This window comes from Physella acuta, unplaced genomic scaffold (assembly GCF_028476545.2).
Source record: "Physella acuta isolate Inbredline_101_S28 unplaced genomic scaffold, ASM2847654v3 ptg001274l, whole genome shotgun sequence".
Lineage (NCBI taxonomy): Eukaryota > Metazoa > Mollusca > Gastropoda > Physidae > Physella > Physella acuta.
In genome coordinates this window covers 77,956-101,078 of record NW_026732789.1, presented here as the reverse complement: position 1 = coordinate 101,078, position 23,123 = coordinate 77,956, and the positions used below count along the sequence as shown (strand labels likewise).

The window sequence follows — 23,123 nt, the reverse complement described above, 5'->3', positions numbered from 1 at the left end:
GAACAAACCAAAAACAACTAAAAACGTGCGGAAATTGTGGTCAGTTTGGACGTAGTAAGACTGTGAGGAGAGAGTGATATTGTGTGGGGGGTGTGGGGGTTAGGGTTGATGTTTTGGGAGATGGTGAGGCAAGTAGAGATATTTGATTGGCTTGTTTGGCCAGTATAATCATTGGTGGGATTGGGGAATAATTGCAAGTACATATATAATAATGGTGGCGATTTTGCTGAAATACTTCGCTGTTTTTTTCGACCGTCATTTTCCTGGGTTTTACTTTACCTAAACCAAAGAAAATAGAATAAAAATCTTTACGAAAATACAATCGTATACCTTTTATTTATCTTACTAGGCTAACGATCAATAGCATAAGCAATGCAATAATGCTGCCACCCACTATACAATCTATTTCTATATATTGGCTTTTCAAACTATTGCTTACCTAGTGGATATATTTACTAAACAAAAATACTGCCTAAATATTGGCAATATATTTCATCAATAATACAAACTATTGATCTCACGTTGGCTATACAGACCAACCACTATACAAATACAATATTGCCCACATAGTGGCAATATATTCCACAGACTAAACAAACTATTGCCTACATATTGACTGTACAGTCCAGCTACTATACAAATTATTGCCTACATACTCGCAATATATTCCATCAACTATATAAACTATTACCAATATACAAACTGATACCTAGTATCGATTCATACCATACAACGCTACCAGAAATTCTGCTAGAGCATATGTGTCTAGACATCTAATACACGGGTAAACTATGTGCTCTAAACCAAACCCATATAGTGCTTAAACCAAACCCCATATAGTGCTCTAAACCAAACCCCATATAGTGCTCTAAACCCAAACCCCATATAGTGCTCTAAACCAAACCCCATATTATAGTGCTCTAAACCAAACCACATATAGTGCTCTAAACCAAACCCCATATTATAGTGCTCTAAACCAAACCACATATAGTGCTCTAAACCAAACCCCATATAGTGCTCTAAACCAAACCCCATATTATAGTGCTCTAAACCAAACCCCATATAGTGCTCTAAACCAAACCCCATATAGTGCTCTAAACCAAACCCTATATAGTGCTCTAAACCAAACCATATATAGTGCTCTAAACCAAACTACATATAGTGCTCTAAACAATGCTGTATAAACCAAACCACATATAGTGCTTTAAACCAAACCACATATAGTGTTCTAAACCAAACCACATATAGTCCTCTAAACAAACCACATATAGTGCTCTAAACCAAAACCCATATATTGCTCTAAACCAAACTACATATAGTGCTCTAAACAATGCTCTTTAAACCAAACCACATATAGTGCTTTAAACTAAACCACATATAGTGCTTTAAACTAAACCACATATCGTGCTTTAAAAAAAATCCCATATCTAAATTTCCTTTTATCATGTTGGATCAAAAACACATATAATTCAACATTCTAACGTTACAGACGGATAGCCAACTAACTAGGTGTGGATTTGTTCCAATTTAAAATCCAGTTGGACTAAAATTCTAACAAATAGCGTTTCGCTTTTGGTATTCAATTATAAAAATACAGATTGTAATACATAATAATGATTTACAACGTTTAAAAAAATAGGATAGAGCTTACTCCATTAGTAAATGGTGTATTGACTATTCTAGTTTAGGCGAAATTATGTAAACGTGAGTTACACATTCAGCCATGAAGGATGAGGCGATGTGAAGCGATTCTCATTCTTAAGGGAAGACGATGGTTCTCAAGTTGTATATAGCAACGCCTAGATAAAATAGCAACAGCCTTCAAGTCTGAAGTCACACGTATGCCTTGGAGGGTCTTCAAGTGTGTTGTAAGTCAACACACTGCTAGGTTCAACATGGATTATCGTAGGAGATTTTAGTTATTGCGTAGTTCGGTAGTTAAGATTATCTTTCTTGATTCCCGTATATAACAAAGAATCGGATATATATATATATATATATATATATATATATATATATATATATATATAGTAAGTTTTTGTGGCAGTCTCCATCATACCTCTGACTTTACTTCCCAAATAGATGAATTCCACCACTTCCTCTATTACTATTATTTTATTTTATTTTTTTTTGTTTTGTCTTCTGGCCTTAGTGGGTCTTTGACTTTGGCTTACATTTTCAAGACTTTACTTTTTCCGGTGTTGATCTTAAGGCTATCGTTGCAGCATACTATGCAAAGGCTGTTTATTTTTTGTGTAAGTTTAGGTGACTGCTAGTTAACAAACTCAAATCATCGGACCATTCCTCAAGGATGGAAGTACGTGTCTATTGTATGCTTTGACTTTCACATTCCAAAGTTTTGTGCAAAACCCATACATATTAAGGCTGAATATCATAAGTGATCGAATACGTGCCTGCCCCACACTGTGTTTGACTTGCCAATTGTCAGAAAGTTTGTTTATGTGTGGCCACGGTTTCCAGAACTTAGAACCTCTGTTGCCATGAACTTTAACCCCAAATTGAAACTACAAATAATTACTCACAAAGTAATCACACCCATATTTTTTTCAGTTAGTCTATCAGAATGGTTTTAACACATTCATCTGTTTCCAACGAGTTGTTATGTATTTTAAAACCGAAGAGGAACTTAAATTTACTGTGTTAAACATATACTTATATTTTTGTCAATTTATCTGTAGTTGGGCAGGCTCGAATTTCATGCATTCTTGATACAATAACAAACACTTGAACTGCAAACGATGGATACGATAAAATGTATTTTATTCTTCATGTGCGTGCTACCTCAAGTAGCTTCAGCGAATCCTGGTAGGCAACATTGTATATTCGTAACAAAGAAGTTGATCAAAAAGATTTGATAGTTCATAGATTGGTTAATAGATCAGATATTTTTAGAAGTTCAATACAAGAGGCTAATAAGTTTTAGGCGCACTTATAGTTTTGAATATACGTTAAAAATTCTCATATTTAACAATTTTTATTTTAATCTTGTAGATAACCTGTCGTTATAAAACGATTCTAGGTTTTATACACCATTACCATTACCAAACAAACACACAGATATAAAAATCACTACTATTGGCTATATATATATATATATATATATATATATATATATATATATATATATATATATATATATATATATATATATATATATATATATATATATATGTATATATATTTGCGAATATATACGCCTATACACGTATGTTTAGTTATCTAATTGATGTATCTAACGCAGGCAGCAAGTGTGTTGATAAAGAGATTCTCTGTGAGTTTCTAGCCAGCTCCATCCCAGCGTTCTGTACCCAGAAAATTCACGATGCCTACGTCATGGAGAACTGCCAGAAGAGCTGCGGACTGTGTCCGTCAACATCCGTTCTAAGTAAGTTGTCCGTCAACATCCGTTCTAAGTAAGTTGTCCGTCAACATCCGTTCTAAGTAAGTTGTCCGTCAACATCCGTTCTAAGTAAGTTGTACGTCAACATCCGTTCTAAGTAAGTTGTCCGTCAACATCCGTTCTAAGTAAGTTGTACGTCAACATCCGTTCTAAGTAAGTTGTACGTCAACATCCGTTCTAAGTAAGTTGTCGGTCAACATCCGTTCTAAGTAAGTTGTCGGTCAACATCCGTTCTAAGTAAGTTGTCCGTCAACATCCGTTCTAAGTAAGTTGTCTGTCAACATCCGTTCTAAGTAAGTTGTCCGTCAATATAACGTGTGTGGAGATCCATTTGGACCCGCATCCACCACCCTCCCTCCTCACCAGTCAACACACTGCTACATGTCGAATATTCCGTACCCCCCCCCCCCTCACGCTCCCAACACAGAAAGTATATAATATATGGATGATCCGATTTTAGTTAGAAAATGAGAGTTTAATTGTCAGTCAAGCCATTAGTTATTCAAGTTCATTCACATCAATTAGTCTAAATCACATTTGTCAATGACACTTTGATCCATTGAGTCACTGGAAGTAGGATGGGTTTTTATTCATGACTGTAGGGACCAATGTGGTCTTTTTTACTTCCTAGTTGAGGCTGAGTTAATTGAGCAAGTGTTTCATACACACGGTCCGTGGTCCGTATGTGGGCCACTAAAGTGGGATGGATGGTTGGATGGACGGATGGACGGATGGATGGGTGGGTGGGTGGGTGGGTGGATGATTGATGGATAGGATAGGATAAACATATGGACCGATATAGTGAAGGGCAAATAGAGGAAACAAGACGAATAGAATGGTTACAGATGATATATATATATATATATACTAGCCGTCCCGGCCAGGCCCTGCTCTGGCTTCTGTGAAAAACCTTTCTGTTAAAGACCATTACCTGTGTGTTTAGTAATCATCATAAACCCGGCATTGCCCACCCAAACCACAACCAACCAAAACAACAAAACGAAAACAAAAACCTAACAACAAACCCAACCACAACCACAAACACCAATACAAACACAAAGAAAAAACAAACAAAAAAGCAAATGAAAACAAAAACCTAACAACAAACCCAACCACAAACACCAATACCAACAAAAAAAAACAACGAAAAACAAACCAAATCCAAACGCAAAACCAACCAAAAACACAAATACAAACCCAAAGAAAAAAACACAAACAAAAACGAAAAAAGAAAGAACAAAAACGAACCAAATCAAAACGCAACCACTAACGCAAACCCACCTAAACACAAAGAAAACACTAACGCGAACATAAACGCCCGGGGCGGAATCACCTGTTTTAGCTTAATGAACGACTATAGTACCCCAACTTATTCAGTCTTTTGCACTCACTTAAACGAACGCGCCTGTTTCAATTTAATAAACAATTTTAATACTCCAAGCTTATCCGTAAAATACCTACAACATTTGCACTTGATCAATCCCCGCTAATTATGTAATTATTTTTTTTCCCAACACCAAAACAAAGTAATTAAAAAGTAAATTATTTTCACGGAATGCAATGGTTTTATAAAGGGAAGTAATTGTGTTTTTCCTAATTTATCAAAGGGAAGTAAGTGCTATAGGACTAAATAAAGACATAATTAGAATTTTTGTAAAAGATGATATTTTTTTTTAAACTTGTGTTTAATGAACATGCCGACAATTATTACTATAATTTGAAAAATGAAAATTATTTCCCAACACTTTCAATAGTAATTTTTTAGCTCATAAATTTAGACAAATGCGCACGCTAATTTTCTAACTTTTAAATTCGTACAATTCCAACGATATACAAATGCATTACATACAGAACTGAGCTTTATATATTAGATATATATATATATATATAACTATATCAGACTGACATAAATTTAGCACTGCGTTCATACATTACTTTTAGTTTTATAAATAACTCCCTTAATTACGACGTAGATATTATCAGTTACATTCATTCAACGCGGATTTATTTCTGCGCGTTTAACGCACGAGGGCTACAAAATACTTGAACACAACGCGTTAAATCCTGCACTTTTACATACAAGTTGCGCTAATGGGACAGTCAATTGCAGTAACTTCCCTTGGCCCTTACTAAAACTAGTTATTTCCCCTTTAAAAATTCCCTTTCAAGTACATCAAACAATTAGAAAAAACAACTACGCTATCTGCAAAAGCACTTCACAGTTTTGGCTTACTAATTGCATTTTTTGCTTTGTTTAAAGAACAAAGATTTTTTAAAACATATTACGAAATCTGTTAAGAGTACGATAATAGAGGCCTGTTTTAACTAAAGCTCAAAGGAAAAGGGTTATTCAGTTTCAAACTCATTATGAACTTTTTTTCTCACTCTGATCAAAGTTCAGCAAACGAATTTTAAGCCACTCCTAACATGAACATTCTGAAACACACACACATTTATCGTTGTTTTAATCAGTACACCAGAATCAGTTCCAGGATTCTCTTTCTGGGCGGGATAATATTTACTTCACCAGTCCCCTCACCCCCACCCCATAAAGATTCCAGTGCCTTCAGTCCCAGAAATGAATGTAGTAAAGAAATGCTGAACCGTTTTCATTTTGATTGACTATTTTAAATATTTTTTGGCCCATAAAGTATCTAAAAAAGTATAGATCCTATTTTTTTAACATTATATATATATATATATATATATATATATATATATATATATATATATATATATATATATATATATATATATATATATGGATATTTGTATATACATACATAAGTTTATCTTTTACACACATAATAAAATAACTTGTATTTTCCATTAAGACAATTGTAAAAGAAAATGATGTCGTTAAAATGAATGTTAAAGAATTAGTAGACCATTGACTTGTATTATATAGTTAACCCTTAAAGCGTGGCTTGGCGCGCTTTAAGGGTTAAAACGAAATTATTAATCTCCTTACAACAACATAAGATCATGATGTATTTATTTCACGAATTTCTAAAAACATAATTTACAGTTCTGAAATATATATATATATATATATATATATATATATATATATATATATATATATATATATATATATGAGTATACAAAAATATTTCCATTAAACCGAGCAAACTATCTTTTTTAAAAGTAAATCAAAACTGATGTATAAAAAATCTCGCTTTAAAATAAATATTGCAAATTTAAACTTGCACCCTAATTTTCTATTTGATATTTTTTCCGCGAGTTTTTTAAGAACTATGTCTTAAAACTACACTGAACAAAATAGAAACATTATTTAAAAAAATTAACACAATTTATTGACAGTTGACATCAGGTTTGAATATAGATAGATATTTTAAGTCAAGACCAAGCTAAGGTATTTCGAAACTCTGTTACGTATCTTCTCGAATCTTGCAAGTTTGTGTTCTCGAATCTTGCAAGTTTGTGAAGGCGCGCTGGGCAAAGTGCGTGTTTGTCGGAGTGTCTAAAGTACTCACATCCGGTGTGTTGGCGGAATACAAAGTTTACACTCGCTGGCGAATAACGTTAATTAATTAATTAATATATGATAATTAATAGTTTTAACAATATTTATGCATACTTGTGAACCGGTGATTTAAAAAAAATGATGAATGCTTAATTAACATGTTAATATTCCATATTGTGTTTGTAAGCTACAACTAAAAGAGAAATTAAATTAGAATTAAATTAGAATAATCAACTTTAATGTGATATTTCTCTTCACTGCTGGATACAAAAATGGCGTTTAATTAGCAAGTCAAATGTGTCTAGGATATCTATAAAAAGTGTGTAATATATTGTTTAGATATAGTCGATATTTGTGTTATTCAATATGTATGCGGGTGTTTCCTACGTGAAATATGTGTATAGTTCGATAGTATTTCTTAGTTTGGGATGTTTTGTTACAACTGCTGCAAGTAAGTACATTAGAATCGTAGTCGCTCTTATAAATGTTTAAGGAGTTTTTTTTAGTTCCCCCTTTTTTTTTAATTTTATTTGGGAAACATAATACAATATTTTAAACTATTTTAGCGAGCAGAATCACAACATACATAAAATAATTTCACTTTTTAAATTGATGGATATATACAACTTCGCCGGTCAGATGAGGCTCTATATCTGAAGACAAAACTAAAACATAAACAACTGATGCTTATATATATATATATATATATATATATACATATATATATACATATATATATACACACACACACATATATATATATATATATATATATATATATATATATATATATATATATATATATATATATATATATATATATATATATAATTATTTATATAGTGAATGTTACACAAACATATTAACACACAAAGCAGTATCCAATTTCGAGATAGGTTGGTAAACTTTAGCCTGAAGATCTAGAAGAGTAATTGCACCAAATAATTTCTTATTATATTAAATTTAAACATAAAACCACAGAGTCACAGAGACCCAACATACATTTCACCTCAGCACGTCTCATTCCACGGGCCATTCATACAAACACTAAGAGATACATTCATCATACATAGAACTACACAGACTAAAGACAACAATTAGCTAATAGGAAATAACTGGGTATTGACTTTTCAGTTAACCATGACACCAATTTAATATGGGCCCAGAGCCCCTCAGGCAAGACCTACGCGGTAGCAAGGCTGGTAGCCATACAAGGTAACCCTAGGAACTGGACCACAAGCAGACGACCACAGGTAGCTAAATGCTGACCAGAGATGGTGTATGTCAGTCGTATCTATGTAGCGATCTGTTTGTTTATAAACAGTATGAATACATGTCTCTTCAATGTGTCTTTATGTTAATTATAACAGTATTTTGTCTGCTCTCTCTCTCTCTCTCTCTCTCTCTCTCTCTATATATATATATATATATATATATATATATATATATATATATATATATATATATAGGGCCTATATATGTATATATATATTTATTTATAAATATATATATATATATATATATATATATATATATATATATATATATATATAAAGTATTTCGAAATGTCTAATTGTACGTATGTGTATTTGATTTCTATTTGTTCCTTCGTATGACATTGTGTACATCCGATCATGAAAAATGAAAATCAATGTGTGTATAGTGTTGTAGTTTATTTTGACAACCTAAACTTGATGATGTCCGTGTACTTCGTCTTAAGTTAAGATTTCTTGTTGTTGTGTTGTTGTAATTGTGTTGTAACTGTGTAGTTATTGTGTTGTTGTGTTGTTGTTGTATTGTTGTTGTACTTATTGTTGTTGTTGTGTTGCTGTTTTGTTGCATTGTTATTGCGTTGTATTGCTGTTTGTTGATGTGTTGTTGTTGTTGTGTTGCTGTTGTGTTGTTGTTGTTGTTGTGTTCTTGTTATTGTGTTGTTGACGTGTTGTTGTTATGTTGTTGCTATGTTGTTGTTGTTTTGTTGTTGTGTTGTTATGTTGTTATTGTGTTGTTGATGTAATTTGCGTGAGTTTATTTGTGTGTGTGTGTTTGTATGATTTCTAATGAGCTTATGTGATAGGTCCATACATTTCTATATGTGGATATTGTTAGTATCCTCTTTATATATGTCTGTGTGTCTAACCGTTATTGTTGAAGATTGTTAGGCCAACCCTCTAATCACTTTCATCACTCTGTGACCTTTGCACCTACAGGTCACGTATATTGGCGCCCCCCATTTCACCTGGGAGTTCAAGTCACTGGGGTTTCACTGGGAGGACCAAACTCTCTTCTGGAGCGAGGGGGTCAACAAGAAGATACAGGTGAGGGAACTGTGGTACAGAGATTCAAAACACTGCACTATATATGTAGAATATATATATATATATATATATATATATATATATATATATATATATATATATATATATATATACATGTATATATATATATACTCCATTAAAGTAAATGTGCATGACGTCTTTCAGTGTCTAGTACTGAATGGATCTGTAGACACATTGACCCTGTACACGGGAACTTCCTCTGAAGTGTACGGTATCGCCGTCGACTGGCTCTCCAGGAATCTCTACTTCACGGACGCCCTGTACAACTGGATCATGATGATATCCACCGACCCCAACAGGACTGGATACAAGATCATCATCCAGGACTGGCTGGATTCGCCACACGGACTAGCGGTGTATCCACAAAAAGGGTTTGTTGTGTTTATAGTGTGTTATGTGAAGAGAATTTAAAATGGGATGTCCATAATACATTCACACATGTTGACAATAGCATTTGGTCCGATCGGAATTTATATATATATATATACATATATATATATATATATATATATATATATATATATATATATATATGATCCGATCGGATATAATGTAAACTATTAAAGCTCGGTATTCAATAAAACATGTATTTTATCATTATTTTATCTTTTATTAATTTAATGTTGAAAGGATATAATCCATTTTTAAGGGGACGCAACCCTTAAATGTATTCTAAACACTCTTAAACATAAAAAGACACAAGATTTATTGCGTTAAAATACGTGACATTTAAAATATCTAACAACTCTAAATTTTAAAAGAAATATGTTTCCTATGGTCTATTAATCTTTATATTTAAATATAATTTGACTATAATTAATATAGTTAAACAGAAACATTAATAAGTAATGTATTTTACTCAAAAAAAAAGTTTATCGCGATAAAGTTGCTTAAAACCTTGTGTGCGTCATAGGTAAACAAGTTAATTAAAAAAGTCTAGTGACATTTATGCGCAATTTCCTTATGTTATCTAAAAATAGCTCTGACGTATAATGCTGGGGTGCGTTCAAGCTAGAAGAACGATCGGTTTGAAGGTGTTTATGTAATTTTAAAATTTGTGACCGAACGAGAGGATATTTTTGAAAACTTTCTTCGGCAATATTGTTCTAAATTATGGCAGGAATCGATTGGTACATGTTTCAAGTCGCTAAGTGGTCTGGTTGTCGAGATATGGGCCAAAAACTGAATGTTTTTAAGGTTTTTGGGCTTTTCCGGGAAATACATGAAATAAACCCGGAATTTTTATGGCCTATGCTCATTCTCGTAACTTGTTTAACATAATTGCATTTGGAACTAGTCATCGATATTGCTTCGTTGAGGAGGAGATACGACTTAAAGCCCGGACACACATTCATCCATACATTCATTCATCCATCCATCCATTCCCAGAAATGACGAGTTAATAAACGCAATTCTCCAGAATGGAAATTGCGCTAAAAAAAATTGTAATTTTCGCTAATATTTCATTTTGCCAAACTATTTTATTATTACATAAACCAGGGGTCGGCAACCTGCGGCTCGCGAGCCGAATCCGGCTCTTTTGATATCAAGATGCGGCTCTCCAGCTCCTTGAACAAATACTAATAATCTTAATCAAAAAATAAAATATTTGAAATAAAAAAAAATTTTAGTGTCTCTTTAAAACCAGGGAAATTTTTGAAAATTTTAACTTTTGGCTTTTCCGCTTCAAAAGGTTGCCGACCCCTGACATAAGCTAATAGGCAACATACAAGCTGAAAACTGTTGGTAAGCACAATAGGTGGCATTCCCCGCAGATCTGTGCAACTTCAGAAACGTTTTGGTGTTCTCTAAACAGCCTTTAATTAATGTTCAAATTTGCCTTTTTGTTCCATAAGCCTCGGTAGAGTTCGCATACCTACCTAAAAAATATCGCATTAGCTGTGACATTATATATTAGCTGTGACATTATATATATATAATGTATAGAACAGCGTAATCTCTAAGTAAAAAAAAATGCAAGTAGGCTGCTACATACTTAACATATGGTAAAATTCAGCATCATTCTTGGACTGACTTAGATTAAAAGCAAATAAGTTTATAGCTTTTTGAAAACTATCTTCAGCTGATGAATCGATCTGATAACCTGGCTATGTATGCCAACTTTAAAACTAGGTATATACTTGTCACAATGTAATTTGTGCACGTCATCATTCTTTTCTTTCGTGGCAGAGGCACAGGCGTCTATGAAGTAGAGTTCATGTGTTTCAATTACAGGGCATATTAGTTAATTTTCTTTGGGCCCCTAGTCATCTGTCATTGTGGCTTTAGTCAGTTTTTCTTGGGCCCCTTAGTAATCCGTCAGGTTCTCTTTAATCAGTTTTTTTGGGGCCCTTAGTCATCTGTTTTGGTTGCTTTAGTCAGTTTTTCTTGGGGCCCTTAGTCATCTGCTTTGGTTGCTTTAGTCAGTTTTTCTTGGGGCCCTTAGTCATCTGCTTTGGTTGCTTTAGTCAGTTTTTCTTGGGCCCCTTAGTAATCAGTCAGGTTCTCTTTAATCAGTTTTTTTGGGGCCCTTAGTCATCTGCTTTGGTTGCTTTAGTCAGTTTTTCTTGGGGCCCTTAGTCATCTGCTTTGGTTGCTTTAGTCAGTTTTTCTTGGGCCCCTTAGTAATCAGTCAGGTTCTCTTTAATCAGTTTTTTTGGGGCCCTTAGTCATCTGTTTTGGTTGCTTTAGTCAGTTTTTCTTGGGGCCCTTAGTCATCTGCTTTGGTTGCTTTAGTCAGTTTTTCTTGGGGCCCTTAGTCATCTGCTTTGGTTGCTTTAGTCAGTTTTTCTTGGGCCCCTTAGTAATCAGTCAGGTTCTCTTTAATCAGTTTTTTTGGGGCCCTTAGTCATCTGTTTTGGTTGCTTTAGTCAGTTTTTCTTGGGGCCCTTAGTCATCTGTTTTGGTTGCTTTAGTCAGTTTTTCTTGGGCCCCTTAGTAATCAGTCAGGTTCTCTTTAATCAGTTTTTTTGGGGCCCTTAGTCATCTGTTTTGGTTGCTTTAGTCAGTTTTTCTTGGGGCCCTAAGTCATCTGTTTTGGTTGCGTTAGTCAGTTTTTCTTGGGCCCCTTAGTAATCAGTCAGGTTCTCTTTAATCAGTTTTTTTGGGGCCCTTAGTCATCTGTTTTGGTTGCTTTAGTCAGTTTTTCTTGGGGCCCTAATTCATCAGTCCGGTTCTCTTTAATCAGTTTTTTTATTTCAGTTCAGGGCCGTTGTCATTTGTCAGGGTCCTTAAGTACACTTTATAAAATGTTGACCTATTCAAATTATCCAGCTAGCTATTCTACTACAGACAGATCTAAAAGTAAAACTGTCTTCTGCTTGTTCTGTGTTTCTCAGATATCTCTTCTGGTCCGATTGGGGAGCTCGCCCAAAAATTGAAGTCTCGTCACTTCTCGGCGAGTCTCGGACAATATTGGTCGAGAAGAACATCGTGCGACCCCGCGGTCTGGCGATCGACTACAGCTCAGACACACTGTACTGGGTGGACATGTTCAAGTACACGCTCGAGTCGGTGCGGTTTGACGGCAGCCTGAGGAAGGTGATCCACAGGGAGGAGGGGACGTCGTTCTATGGTGTGGCTCTTTATGAGGTCAGTTGGTGGTATGGGCAGGGGGGGGCGTCGTTCTACGGGGTGGCTCTTTATGAGGTCAGTTGGTGGTATGGGGGGGGGGGGAAGGTGAGCTCTTTATGAGGTCAGTTGGTGGTATGGGGGGGGGGGGAGCGTCGTTCTACGGGGTGGCTCTTTATGAGGTCAGTTGGTGGTATGAGGCGGGGGGGGGGGGGGGGGGGGAAGGTGTGGCTCTTTATGAGGTCAGTTGGTGGTATGGGGCGGGGGGGGGAAGGTGTGGCTCTTTATGAGGTCAGTTGGTGGTATGGGGGGAGCGTCGTTCTACGGGGTGGCTCTTTATGAGGTCAGTTGGTTTTATGGGGGGATTCGTTCTACGGTGTGGCTCTTTATGAGGTCAGTTGGGGGTATGGGGCGGGGGGGGGGAGGTGTGGCTCTTTATGAGGTCAGTTGGTTGTATGGGGGGGGGAGCGTCGTTCTACGGGGTGGCTCTTTATGAGGTCAGTTGGTGGTATGGGGCGGGGGGGGGGAAGGTGTGGCTCTTTATGAGGTCAGTTGGTGGTATGGGGCGGGGGGGGGGAAGGTGTGGCTCTTTATGAGGTCAGTTGGTGGTATGGGGGGAGCGTCGTTCTACGGGGTGGCTCTTTATGAGGTCAGTTGGTTTTATGGGGGGATTCGTTCTACGGTGTGGCTCTTTATGAGGTCAGTTGGGGGTATGGGGCGGGGGGGGAGGTGTGGCTTTTTATGAGGTCAGTTGGTTGTATTGAGGGGGGGGGGCGTCGTTCTACGGGGTGGTTCTTTATGAGGTCAGTTGGGGGTATGGGGCGGGGGGGGGGGGAGGTGTGGCTTTTTATGAGGTCAGTTGGTTGTATTGAGGGGGGGGGGGGCGTCGTTCTACGGGGTGGTTCTTTATGAGGTCAGTTGGTTGTATGGGGCGGGCGGTGTGGCTCTTTATTAGGTGAGCTGGTTGTATAGGTAGGGGGGGGGCGTCGTTCTATGGGGTGGCTCTTTATGAGGTCACTGGGCTGTATAGGGTGTGGGGAGGGGGAGGGGGAGGGGGATGAGGTGGCTCTTGATGAGGTCATTTGTTTTTATAAGGACGGGGGGGGGGGCGGCTCAGATAGTGGACTAAATGGGCCCCTGAGCAATTTGAACAAGACTCTCAAAAAGTTTCTTAAAGTGTTATACAAGTTTCTCGTTCTGTCTTCACGTGATCTAGAACTTTCTTTTTCTGACGGAGCGGTCGAAAGGGATGCTGAAGATTTTCGACAACGAGCAGCGATTGGTCAGTTTCACCCTCGGCAACACGCCATACGACATCATCATGTATGACGAGTCTCAGCAACCCGGAAACTCTAGTAAGTAAACCAAAAGTGAATGTAAAACAGTAAGTAGACCGGAAATGGATATAAACAGTAGATACACCGGAAGTGGATGTAGTATAGTAAGTTTACATGGTGTAACATCATACTTCAACAAACTTGACTATTTAGCCGAAATTAGCGTCACTATATATGTCAAGTATAACATGTCCAGTATAACATTCAGTATAACATGACTAGTATATTATGTCCAGTATAACATTTAGTATAACATGCCTAGTATTTTATGTCCAGTATTACTTGTCGAGTATAACATGCCCAGGCTAAAATGTCCATTACAACATATCAAGTATAACATGAATAGTATAACATCCAGTATTAAATCTACTTAACATGCCGAGTATAACATGTCAAGTATAAAGTGCCTAGTATATTATGTACAGTATAACATATCCTGTATAACATATCCCGTATAACATGTCCCGTATAACATATCCCGTATAACATGTCGTGTATAACATGTCCACTATGTCATGTCCCGTATAACATGTCCCGTATAAAATGTCCAACGTCTATCCAGGTGACTGTGAAAACCTCGGATGTGAGCAAATGTGCGTCCTTGACCCGAAGAAAGGCGCTGCTTGTATCTGCGGGGAAGGGTTTACCTTGGAAGAAGGTTCCACAACAAAATGCAAAGGTACATTTGTCACTTACTTCAGCATCTAAAGTTTAACTTACGTGTAATGTAATTTAGGTTTGCAAAGTTTTTTTTAGTTATTTTTTTTTATGTATCATTGTATGTTGCTATTGCTTGCTATGCATCCCCCACATACATGAATGGCATTCTCCCCAGTCCCTTAACAAAGTTTAAACCTCTATCTCCCCAGTATCCTAACAAAGTTAAACCTCATATTTCCCCAGTTTTAAACATCCAGTTTTTTACCTCTTACCTCGTAAGTCTCCTGATAAGGTTTAACCTCATATGCCCTAGTCTCCTAACAAAGTTAAACCTTCTATCTCTCCAATCTCCTTACAGAAATTAACCCCCTATCCCCCCAGTTTATAAAACACAAAGTTTAACCAACTATCTCCCCAGTCTCCCAACAGTTTGTCCATCTGTCACACAAAGTTTAACCCCCTATCTCCCCAGCCCCTAACAAAGTTTAACCCCCTATCTCCCCAGTCTCCCAACAGTTTGTCCATCCACCACACAAAGTTTAACCTCCTATCTCCCCAGCCCCCTAACAAAGTTTAACCCCCTATCTCCCCAGTCTCCCAACAGTTTGTCCATCCACCACACAAAGTTTAACCTCCTATCTCCCCAGTCCCCTAACAAAGTTTAACCCCCTATCTCCCCAGTTCCCTAACAAAGTTTAACCCCCTATCTCCCCAGTCCCCTAACAAAGTTTAACCCCCTATCTCCCCAGTCCCCTAACAAAGTTTAACCCCCTATCTCCCCAGTCCCCTAACAAAGTTTAACCCCCTATCTCCCCAGTCCCCTAACAAAGTTTAACCCCCTATCTCCCCAGTCCCCTAACAAAGTTTAACCCCCTATCTCCCCAGTCCCCTAACAAAGTTTAACCCCCTATCTCCCCAGTCCCCTAACAAAGTTTAACCCCCTATCTCCCCAGTCCCCTAACAAAGTTTAACCCCCTATCTCCCCAGTCCCCTAACAAAGTTTAACCCCCTATCTCCCCAGTCCCCTAACAAAGTTTAACCCCCTATCTCCCCAGTCCCCTAACAATGTTTAACCCCCTATCTCCCCAGTCTCCCAACAGTTTGTCCATCCGTCACACATCTATGCCATCAGAGACTCCATCTGTCACTACCCGGCGAACCTGGCTGACATGTCACTTGCTAACATTACGCTCGACTCGCAGTGTTTCCTGGAAGATAGGCAGGTAATGGTTCTAACTGCCACAGGTAGTGGTTTCACCTGCCACAGGTAAAAGTTTTAAGTGCCACAAGTAACTATTAAATAAGAGCAGGCAATAACTCTACCAGTCTCAGGTAGTAGTTTAACGTGCCACAGGTCATAGTTTCACCTGTTACAGGTAACGTCTATACCTGAGCAGGTAATACCCCTACCTGCAGCATGTAATTATACCTGGGACGGCTTACACCCCTCATAGCTCCCCCCTCCCATACCCCCCCGCTGTCAACTACTGTACAGAAAATAACAAAACTATCAACCATCGCCTTTCTTCATTGCTTTTGCGGAAACTGGGAACCTCCTAGAAGGGGGGGGGGGATACTTAAATTTCCGTGAGGAGCGGGGGGTGGTTACTGGCTAAGTCATATATGTGCTATTTAAATTACTTTTTTTAAAATTTGTTTTCTGGGGCGGAGGGGGAGGTGAACGTGCTGTGAGTGGAGCCCCCCCCCCCCTCCCCCCAAGAGATACCTAAAAGAAACTCTTCTTGGTGTGTTCATTCATTCAATGAAGACTTTTGTTTATGTTGTCATGTCCAGGGCTACACGACCTTGACCTTCGACGCGAGGGAGAACACTCTGTACTACTTCGGGAACAACTCGAAGACCATCAGCCGCATCCCGCTGGAGGTGGGCGGCAAGGGCAAGCTGGTGACCGGGGGCTCAGGGGAGGTCAAAGGTGAACAGAGCTCACTCTTATATCACCGTGGTGTCATCCTGTGATGTTGCGGACGTACAAGAAAAATTCTAAGAATGATTTTTTTTTAGTGAAATCTAATTGACACAAAAAACCACAATGTAAATACAGCATTTCGAAACAGGTTCACTGACTGCATATTCAAGTGGGTTGTAAGTCAAGAGCCTCCCCCCCCCCTTCTTCCCTTCCCTCTCAACAGGCATGCACTTAACGCTGCTAAGCATTGCAGTGTCCACACAACTTTCCTCCTCCCCCCCTTCCCCCCACTCCATTATAATGACACTTTTTATGTGCTACATTTTGAGAGGATACACATTAGATATAACCCCTGACAACACACTTCATAAATTAAAAACGTGTTCGTTTACGTTTAAGAGTGTCTAATATATCCTACCACTAAAATACTAATTATACGTTTATCTTTTGTGTTTTATCTTTTGTTTTATCTCACCCATTTAAGCTGAGTTTAACCAGTGAGCTAATGTGTTAAACCTGTCGAAACAAACATGTATAGTAAACTGTTAAACCATCTCTGTTATGTTAATATTAACCGTTAAAAAAAACAACTTTTCTGTGAAACATAGTGAGCTAACCCATCTCTTTGAACTTCTAAACTTATACCTCTGTAACACGCTATAAAAATACTTCTTATCCAACAGACTCTATTGTTTATTCTTCTAAACTAACCTTCAGACTGTTTAGCCTCTAGACTATTTAACCCGCTGAGCTTACACGACTCTTTAACAAGCTAACTCAACAGTTTAACCTGCTAATGCCAGACTTTAATCTGTTAACTTGACAGTTTAACCTCATAACTAAACAGTTTAACAGTTTAACATTCTAACTCGAACATTTAACCTTCTAACTCGACAGTTAAACCTGCTAACGCCCCACTTTAATCTGTTCTTGACAGTTTAACATGCTACCTCGAAAGTTCAACCTCCTAGTTCAACAGTTAAACCTTTTAACTCGACAGTTTAACTCGCTAACTCCACGGTTTAACCTGCTAATTAGACTATTTAACCTATTAATTAGACTGTTGAACCTGTTAATTAGACTGTTTAACCTATTAATTAGAATGTTTAACCTGCTAATTAGACTGTTTATCCTACCCAGTAGACTGTTTAACCTGCTAATAAGACTGTTTAACCTGCTAATTAGACTGTTTAACCTACTCATTAGACTGTTTAACCTGCTAATTAGACTGTTTAGCCTGCTAACTTGACTGTTCAACCTCCTAGCTCAACAGTTAAACTTTTTAACTCGACAGTTTAACTCGCTAACTCCACGGTTTAACCTGTTCATTAGACTGTTTAACCTGCTAATTAGACTGTATAACCTGCTAATTAGACTGTTTAAACTACTAATCAGACTGTTTAATGTACTAATTAGACTGTTTAACCTTCTAACTCGATAGTTCAACCTGCTAATTAGACTGTTTAACCTGCTAATTAGACTGTTTAACCTACTAATTAGACCGTTTAACCTGCTAACTTGACAGTTAAACCTGCTAACTTGACTGTTTAACCTGCTAATCAGACTGTTTAACCTACTAATTAGACTGTTTAACCTGCTAATTAGACTGTTTAACATACTAATCAGACTGTTTAACCTACTAATTAGACTGTTTAACCTTCTAACTCGATAGTTTAACCTGCTAATTAGACTGTTTAACCTGCTAATTAGACTGTTTAACATACTAATCAGACTGTTTAACCTACTAATTAGACTGTTTAACCTACTAATTAGACTGTTGAACCTGCTAATTAGACTGTTTAACCTGCTAACTTGACTGTTTAACCTGCTAACTTCACTGTTTAACCTGCTAACTTCACTGTTTAACCTGCTAACTAGACTGTTTAACCTTCTTAATGGATAGTTTAACCTACTAATTAGACTGTTGAACCTGCTAATTAGACTGTTTAACCTGCTAACTTGACTGTTTAACCTGCAGGCATGGCCCTCGACTGGGTGGCCGGCAACCTCTACTGGACAGACAGCACCAACAGGGTGATTAAAGTGGCCAAGAAAAACGGATCATTCCAGAGGATTCTACTCGACAACCTGACCAACCCGATGGCCATAGCAGTCCACCCAGGACTGGGGTAGGTCGTCTGGTGGTTCTCGTGATCTGTGGGCTGAATGGTTGGTGTATAGGTCGGAGTTGGGTTGTCGTGATCTATGGGGTTGTAGGGGAATGGCTGAATGGTTGGTGTATAGGTCGGAGCAGGGTTGTCGTGATCTATGGGGTTGTAGGGGAATGGCTGAATGGTTGGTGTTTAGGTCGGAGCAGGGTTGTCGTGATCTATGGGGTTGTAGGGGAATGGCTGAATGGTTGGTGTATAGGTCGGAGCAGGGTTGTCGTGATCTATGGGGTTGTAGGGGAATGGCTGAATGGTTGGTGTATAGGTCGGAGTTGGGTTGTCGTGATCTATGGGGTTGTAGGGGAATGGCTGAATGGTTGGTGTATAGGTCGGAGCAGGGTTGTCGTGATCTATGGGGTTGTAGGGGAATGGCTGAATGGTTGGTGTATAGGTCGGAGCAGGGTTGTTCAGATAAGGGGTTGGAGTTGATACGGTTTTGATAGTTATATGAAAAGATTGCCAAGATCTGTATAGATAGCTATCTGAAAAGATTGCCGAGATCTGTATAGATAGCAATCTGAACAGATTGCCAAAAACCGTTTTCAACATTGAATAAACGCATCGATATCACTAATTTACATTAAACTGAGAATAATGATGAAGGCATTAAAACTTTTTTTTGTTTAATATAGAAGGAAAAAAAAACTGGGTGTACTTAAATTTAAAGAACATTAAAAAAAAAACATTTTATATTCATATCCGCTTTCGAAGAAATATAACAATTAATATTAGTTTCCTGTAGCATTTCCGCTCATCAGCCTTAGGGAGTAAATAATTACTAGAATATCTATTTTAAATTGTTTCCTAGAATAATTTTTTTTTTATATTTCGAAACGGGAACTAGAGTTTTGTTACGAAAAGGTGAGGCTTTTTAAAAATCAGAAGTGGCTAAGGGGAGACAAGAATGAAATTAAAACAAACTGTAAACGCACGAACTGAAAAAAGATCGACCCCTGCACAATAGATTAGTCATTTTTAAAAGGAGCTATTTACAATAAAGTTTTTCAAATTATCATTACCATAGGCCTAATGGTTTTTTTTTTGTTTACTGAAATTTAAAATTTCATACATTTTCAAAAACATAATAAAACAAACATGACCTTGATTTGTTGTTTTAATGATGACGTATTTTTTATTTTTTTTAGAGAAATTTACTGGACTGACCACGGTCGTCTGCCGGACGTAGCGGCGACTGTGGAAAAGGCGAACATGGACGGCACGGATAGGACTGTGATCGTGAGGGTAGAGACCGGTCAGCCGAATCATCTTTACGTCGACTATGAAAAAAATTGGTGAGTAGACTTCTAGGGCGTCGCTAGGGGGTGAGATGGGGTGCTACCCGCCCCATATAGCAAAAACGCTCAGACACCCTTAATAATATGAATTATGTTTTAAATACAAAGTCTGAAACTGAAATAATATTATTTAAAATAAATAAAATCAAACTTCAAAAAATTGAAATAAAATGTATTCTAAAATGGAGTTTATAGAAAACCATCAACTTGCAAAAAACTTTTTTGAAATTTCGCAGTGTTGCTTTTGTGCAGTTATTGTAGATCTGTGTATATATTTCAATATAATTTTAAATATTTTTTTAATTTAGTGTGTACTGGGCTGACTCAATACTTTTCCACGTGACTAAGTACAATCTAACGAATGGTAAAGTTTCTGTCGTATACGAACAAACGAATGTCAAATTTTACGGATTATCAATGTTTAAGGTAATACTATTTGTTAAGTCATAATTTTGTTGTATTCCATGTGTTTTCCATGTGTATTCCATAATATGTATTCCATGTATATTCCACATTTATTCCATTTGTATTCCATGTGTATACAGTGAGTAGCCCATGCATACCTTTGTGTATTCAAAGTGTTTTGACCTTTAGTACCTAATACTCATCTCTAGATGTAGTCGACAAAAACGTGTAGTCACTAGCTCGATAACATGCCCTACCTCCGCACTTTACTTAAAAGGTGTGCATCAATCCACACCTACCCACCGACTTCCACAACTACTATTTCAGAACTCTATGCTTCTCCCCTATCCCATTACTGCATGCCTACATGCCCGTAATATCTGGAGCTAAACCCTCTTTCCATCACCAGTTTCAGAACTAAATGCTACTATTAAAATTACAACCAGCCCCCATCCACACACTTTACATGTTTTAGGACTAAATGCAAGTAATTAATTTAACCCCCATCTCCCCCACCTCCCCCACCATATTTCAGGACTATATGCAACTAATATATGTAACCTAACCCCACCTCCCCCACCCCACCCTATTTCAGGACGATATGCAACTAATATCTGTAACCTAACCCCACACCTCCCCCACCCCCACCTCCCCCACCCGCACCCTATTCCAGGACTATATGCAACTAATATCTCTAACCTCACCTACCCCACCCCCACCCACCCCCCCCCCCCCCATTTCTGGACTATACGCCACTAATATCTCTAACCTAACCCCCACCTCCCCCACCCCCACCATATTCTAGGACTATATGCAAATAATTTCTCTAACCTAACCCCCCACCCCCACCCTATTCCATGACTATACGCCACTAATATCTCTAACCTTACACCCCCCCCCCCCCCCCCCAGGACTACATCCTCTGGACTGACACAGACGACCTGAACGGGATCCACGTGGCCCGCCTGGACAAGCAGGAGAAGGTGCGGGGTATCATCCACCCCAAGAACGGCGTGGCCGCGGACCTCATCACGTTCGACATCAAAGCCCAGCCCGACATCAAAAGTAAGGTCTCCGTTTGTTGTGTTGACGTCACGTCATCTCCGTTTGTTGTGGTGAGGTCACGTCATCTCCGTTTGTTATGGTGTAATCAAGTCATCTCCATTTGTTATGTTGTAATCTAGTCATTTTCATTTGTTATGTTGTAATCTAGTCATTTTCATTTGTTATGGTGTAATCTATTCATTTTCATTTGTTATGTTGTAATCTAGTTATTTTCATTTGTTATGTTGTAATCTAGTTATTTTCATTTGTTATGGTGTAATCTAGTCATTTTCATTTGTTATGTTGTAATCTAGTCATTTTCATGTGTTGTGGTGTAATCTAGTCATTTTCATTTGTTATGGTGTAATCTATTCATTTTCATTTGTTATGTTGTAATCTAGTCATTTTCATTTGTTATGGTGTAATCTATTCATTTTCATGTGTTATGGTGTAATCTATTCATTTTCATTTGTTATGTTGTAATCTAGTCATTTTCATTTGTTATGATGTAATCTAGTCATTTTCATTTGTTATGGTGTAATCTAGTCATTTTCATTTGTTATGGTGTGATGTAGTCATTTTCATTTGTTATGGTGTGATCTAGTCATTTTCATTTGTTATGGTGTAATCTAGTCATCTCAATTTGTTATGGTGCAATCAAGTCATATATTTTTGTATGGCGTCTCCTCATCTACATCTGATATTTTACATGACTTCCAATCTTGTTTTAATTCAATTTATTATTTTTAATACCACGTTATCTACATACGTTTGTTATATAAAAAGATCCGCGATCTCCGTTTGTTTGGACATAAATAAAGACCGAAACGAACTGGCAGAAAAGGTCTGTCTAAAACCGAGGTTTACATAGTAAGCCGAAAAACTTCATAAACTTCAGCTTTTCCACTACATTTCACACCAACTATCATTCCGAAAGTTTTAAGATTGTTCACGTTTTGTTCAATTTTGTTTTCGAAATATAACAAGTTTAAAAAATGCTGAATTTTTTTTTTACGTTGATACATCACATATGTGAATACTGACAAAAAATTATGTTTTCAGCTTTTAAAAAATCTATTACGTGATAATGAATGCATTAATTTTAATTTGTAAAAGTCAACAGATCACATATGTGAATACTAAAAAAAAAATATCAAAAAAACAAAAACAAAAATATTATGTTTTCAGCTTTTAAAAAATCTATTACGTGAAAGTGAATGCATTAATTTGTATCTGTGAATGCCTGCAGATTTGTGTAATGAGGCCGAGTATAAGTGCTCACACTTGTGTCTTCTAACACGAAATAAACAAGCCAGGTGTCTCTGTGGCAACGGTTATGTTCTCTCTAGTGACGGATTCACGTGCAACACGGGTGAGTACACATTTATACAGATTGTGTATTTATATAAACAACCAGTAAAGTATTGTAAAATCAATAGTTCTGTCATATGAAATTGTATTGTTTATTTG

At 37.3% G+C, this 23,123-nt stretch overlaps 1 protein-coding gene across 1 annotated transcript in view; it reads left to right on the top strand.

Annotated features, from left to right (window-relative positions):
• The first annotated feature begins 2,584 nt into the window (after positions 1-2,584).
• Positions 2,585-23,123, top strand: part of LOC131957872 (low-density lipoprotein receptor-related protein 4) — a 32,774-nt gene continuing 12,235 nt past the window's right edge. The window contains exons 1-15 of the mRNA XM_059322681.1: positions 2,585-2,826; positions 3,263-3,406; positions 8,043-8,161; positions 9,119-9,226; positions 9,392-9,618; positions 12,586-12,838; positions 14,034-14,172; positions 14,717-14,833; positions 15,904-16,037; positions 16,609-16,747; positions 18,720-18,870; positions 20,055-20,201; positions 20,513-20,630; positions 21,521-21,674; positions 22,903-23,025. Of these exons, the coding sequence (XP_059178664.1) occupies positions 2,760-2,826; positions 3,263-3,406; positions 8,043-8,161; positions 9,119-9,226; positions 9,392-9,618; positions 12,586-12,838; positions 14,034-14,172; positions 14,717-14,833; positions 15,904-16,037; positions 16,609-16,747; positions 18,720-18,870; positions 20,055-20,201; positions 20,513-20,630; positions 21,521-21,674; positions 22,903-23,025 (2,140 nt within the window). The 5' untranslated portion in view covers positions 2,585-2,759. The remainder of the gene's footprint in view (positions 2,827-3,262; positions 3,407-8,042; positions 8,162-9,118; positions 9,227-9,391; positions 9,619-12,585; positions 12,839-14,033; positions 14,173-14,716; positions 14,834-15,903; positions 16,038-16,608; positions 16,748-18,719; positions 18,871-20,054; positions 20,202-20,512; positions 20,631-21,520; positions 21,675-22,902; positions 23,026-23,123) is intronic.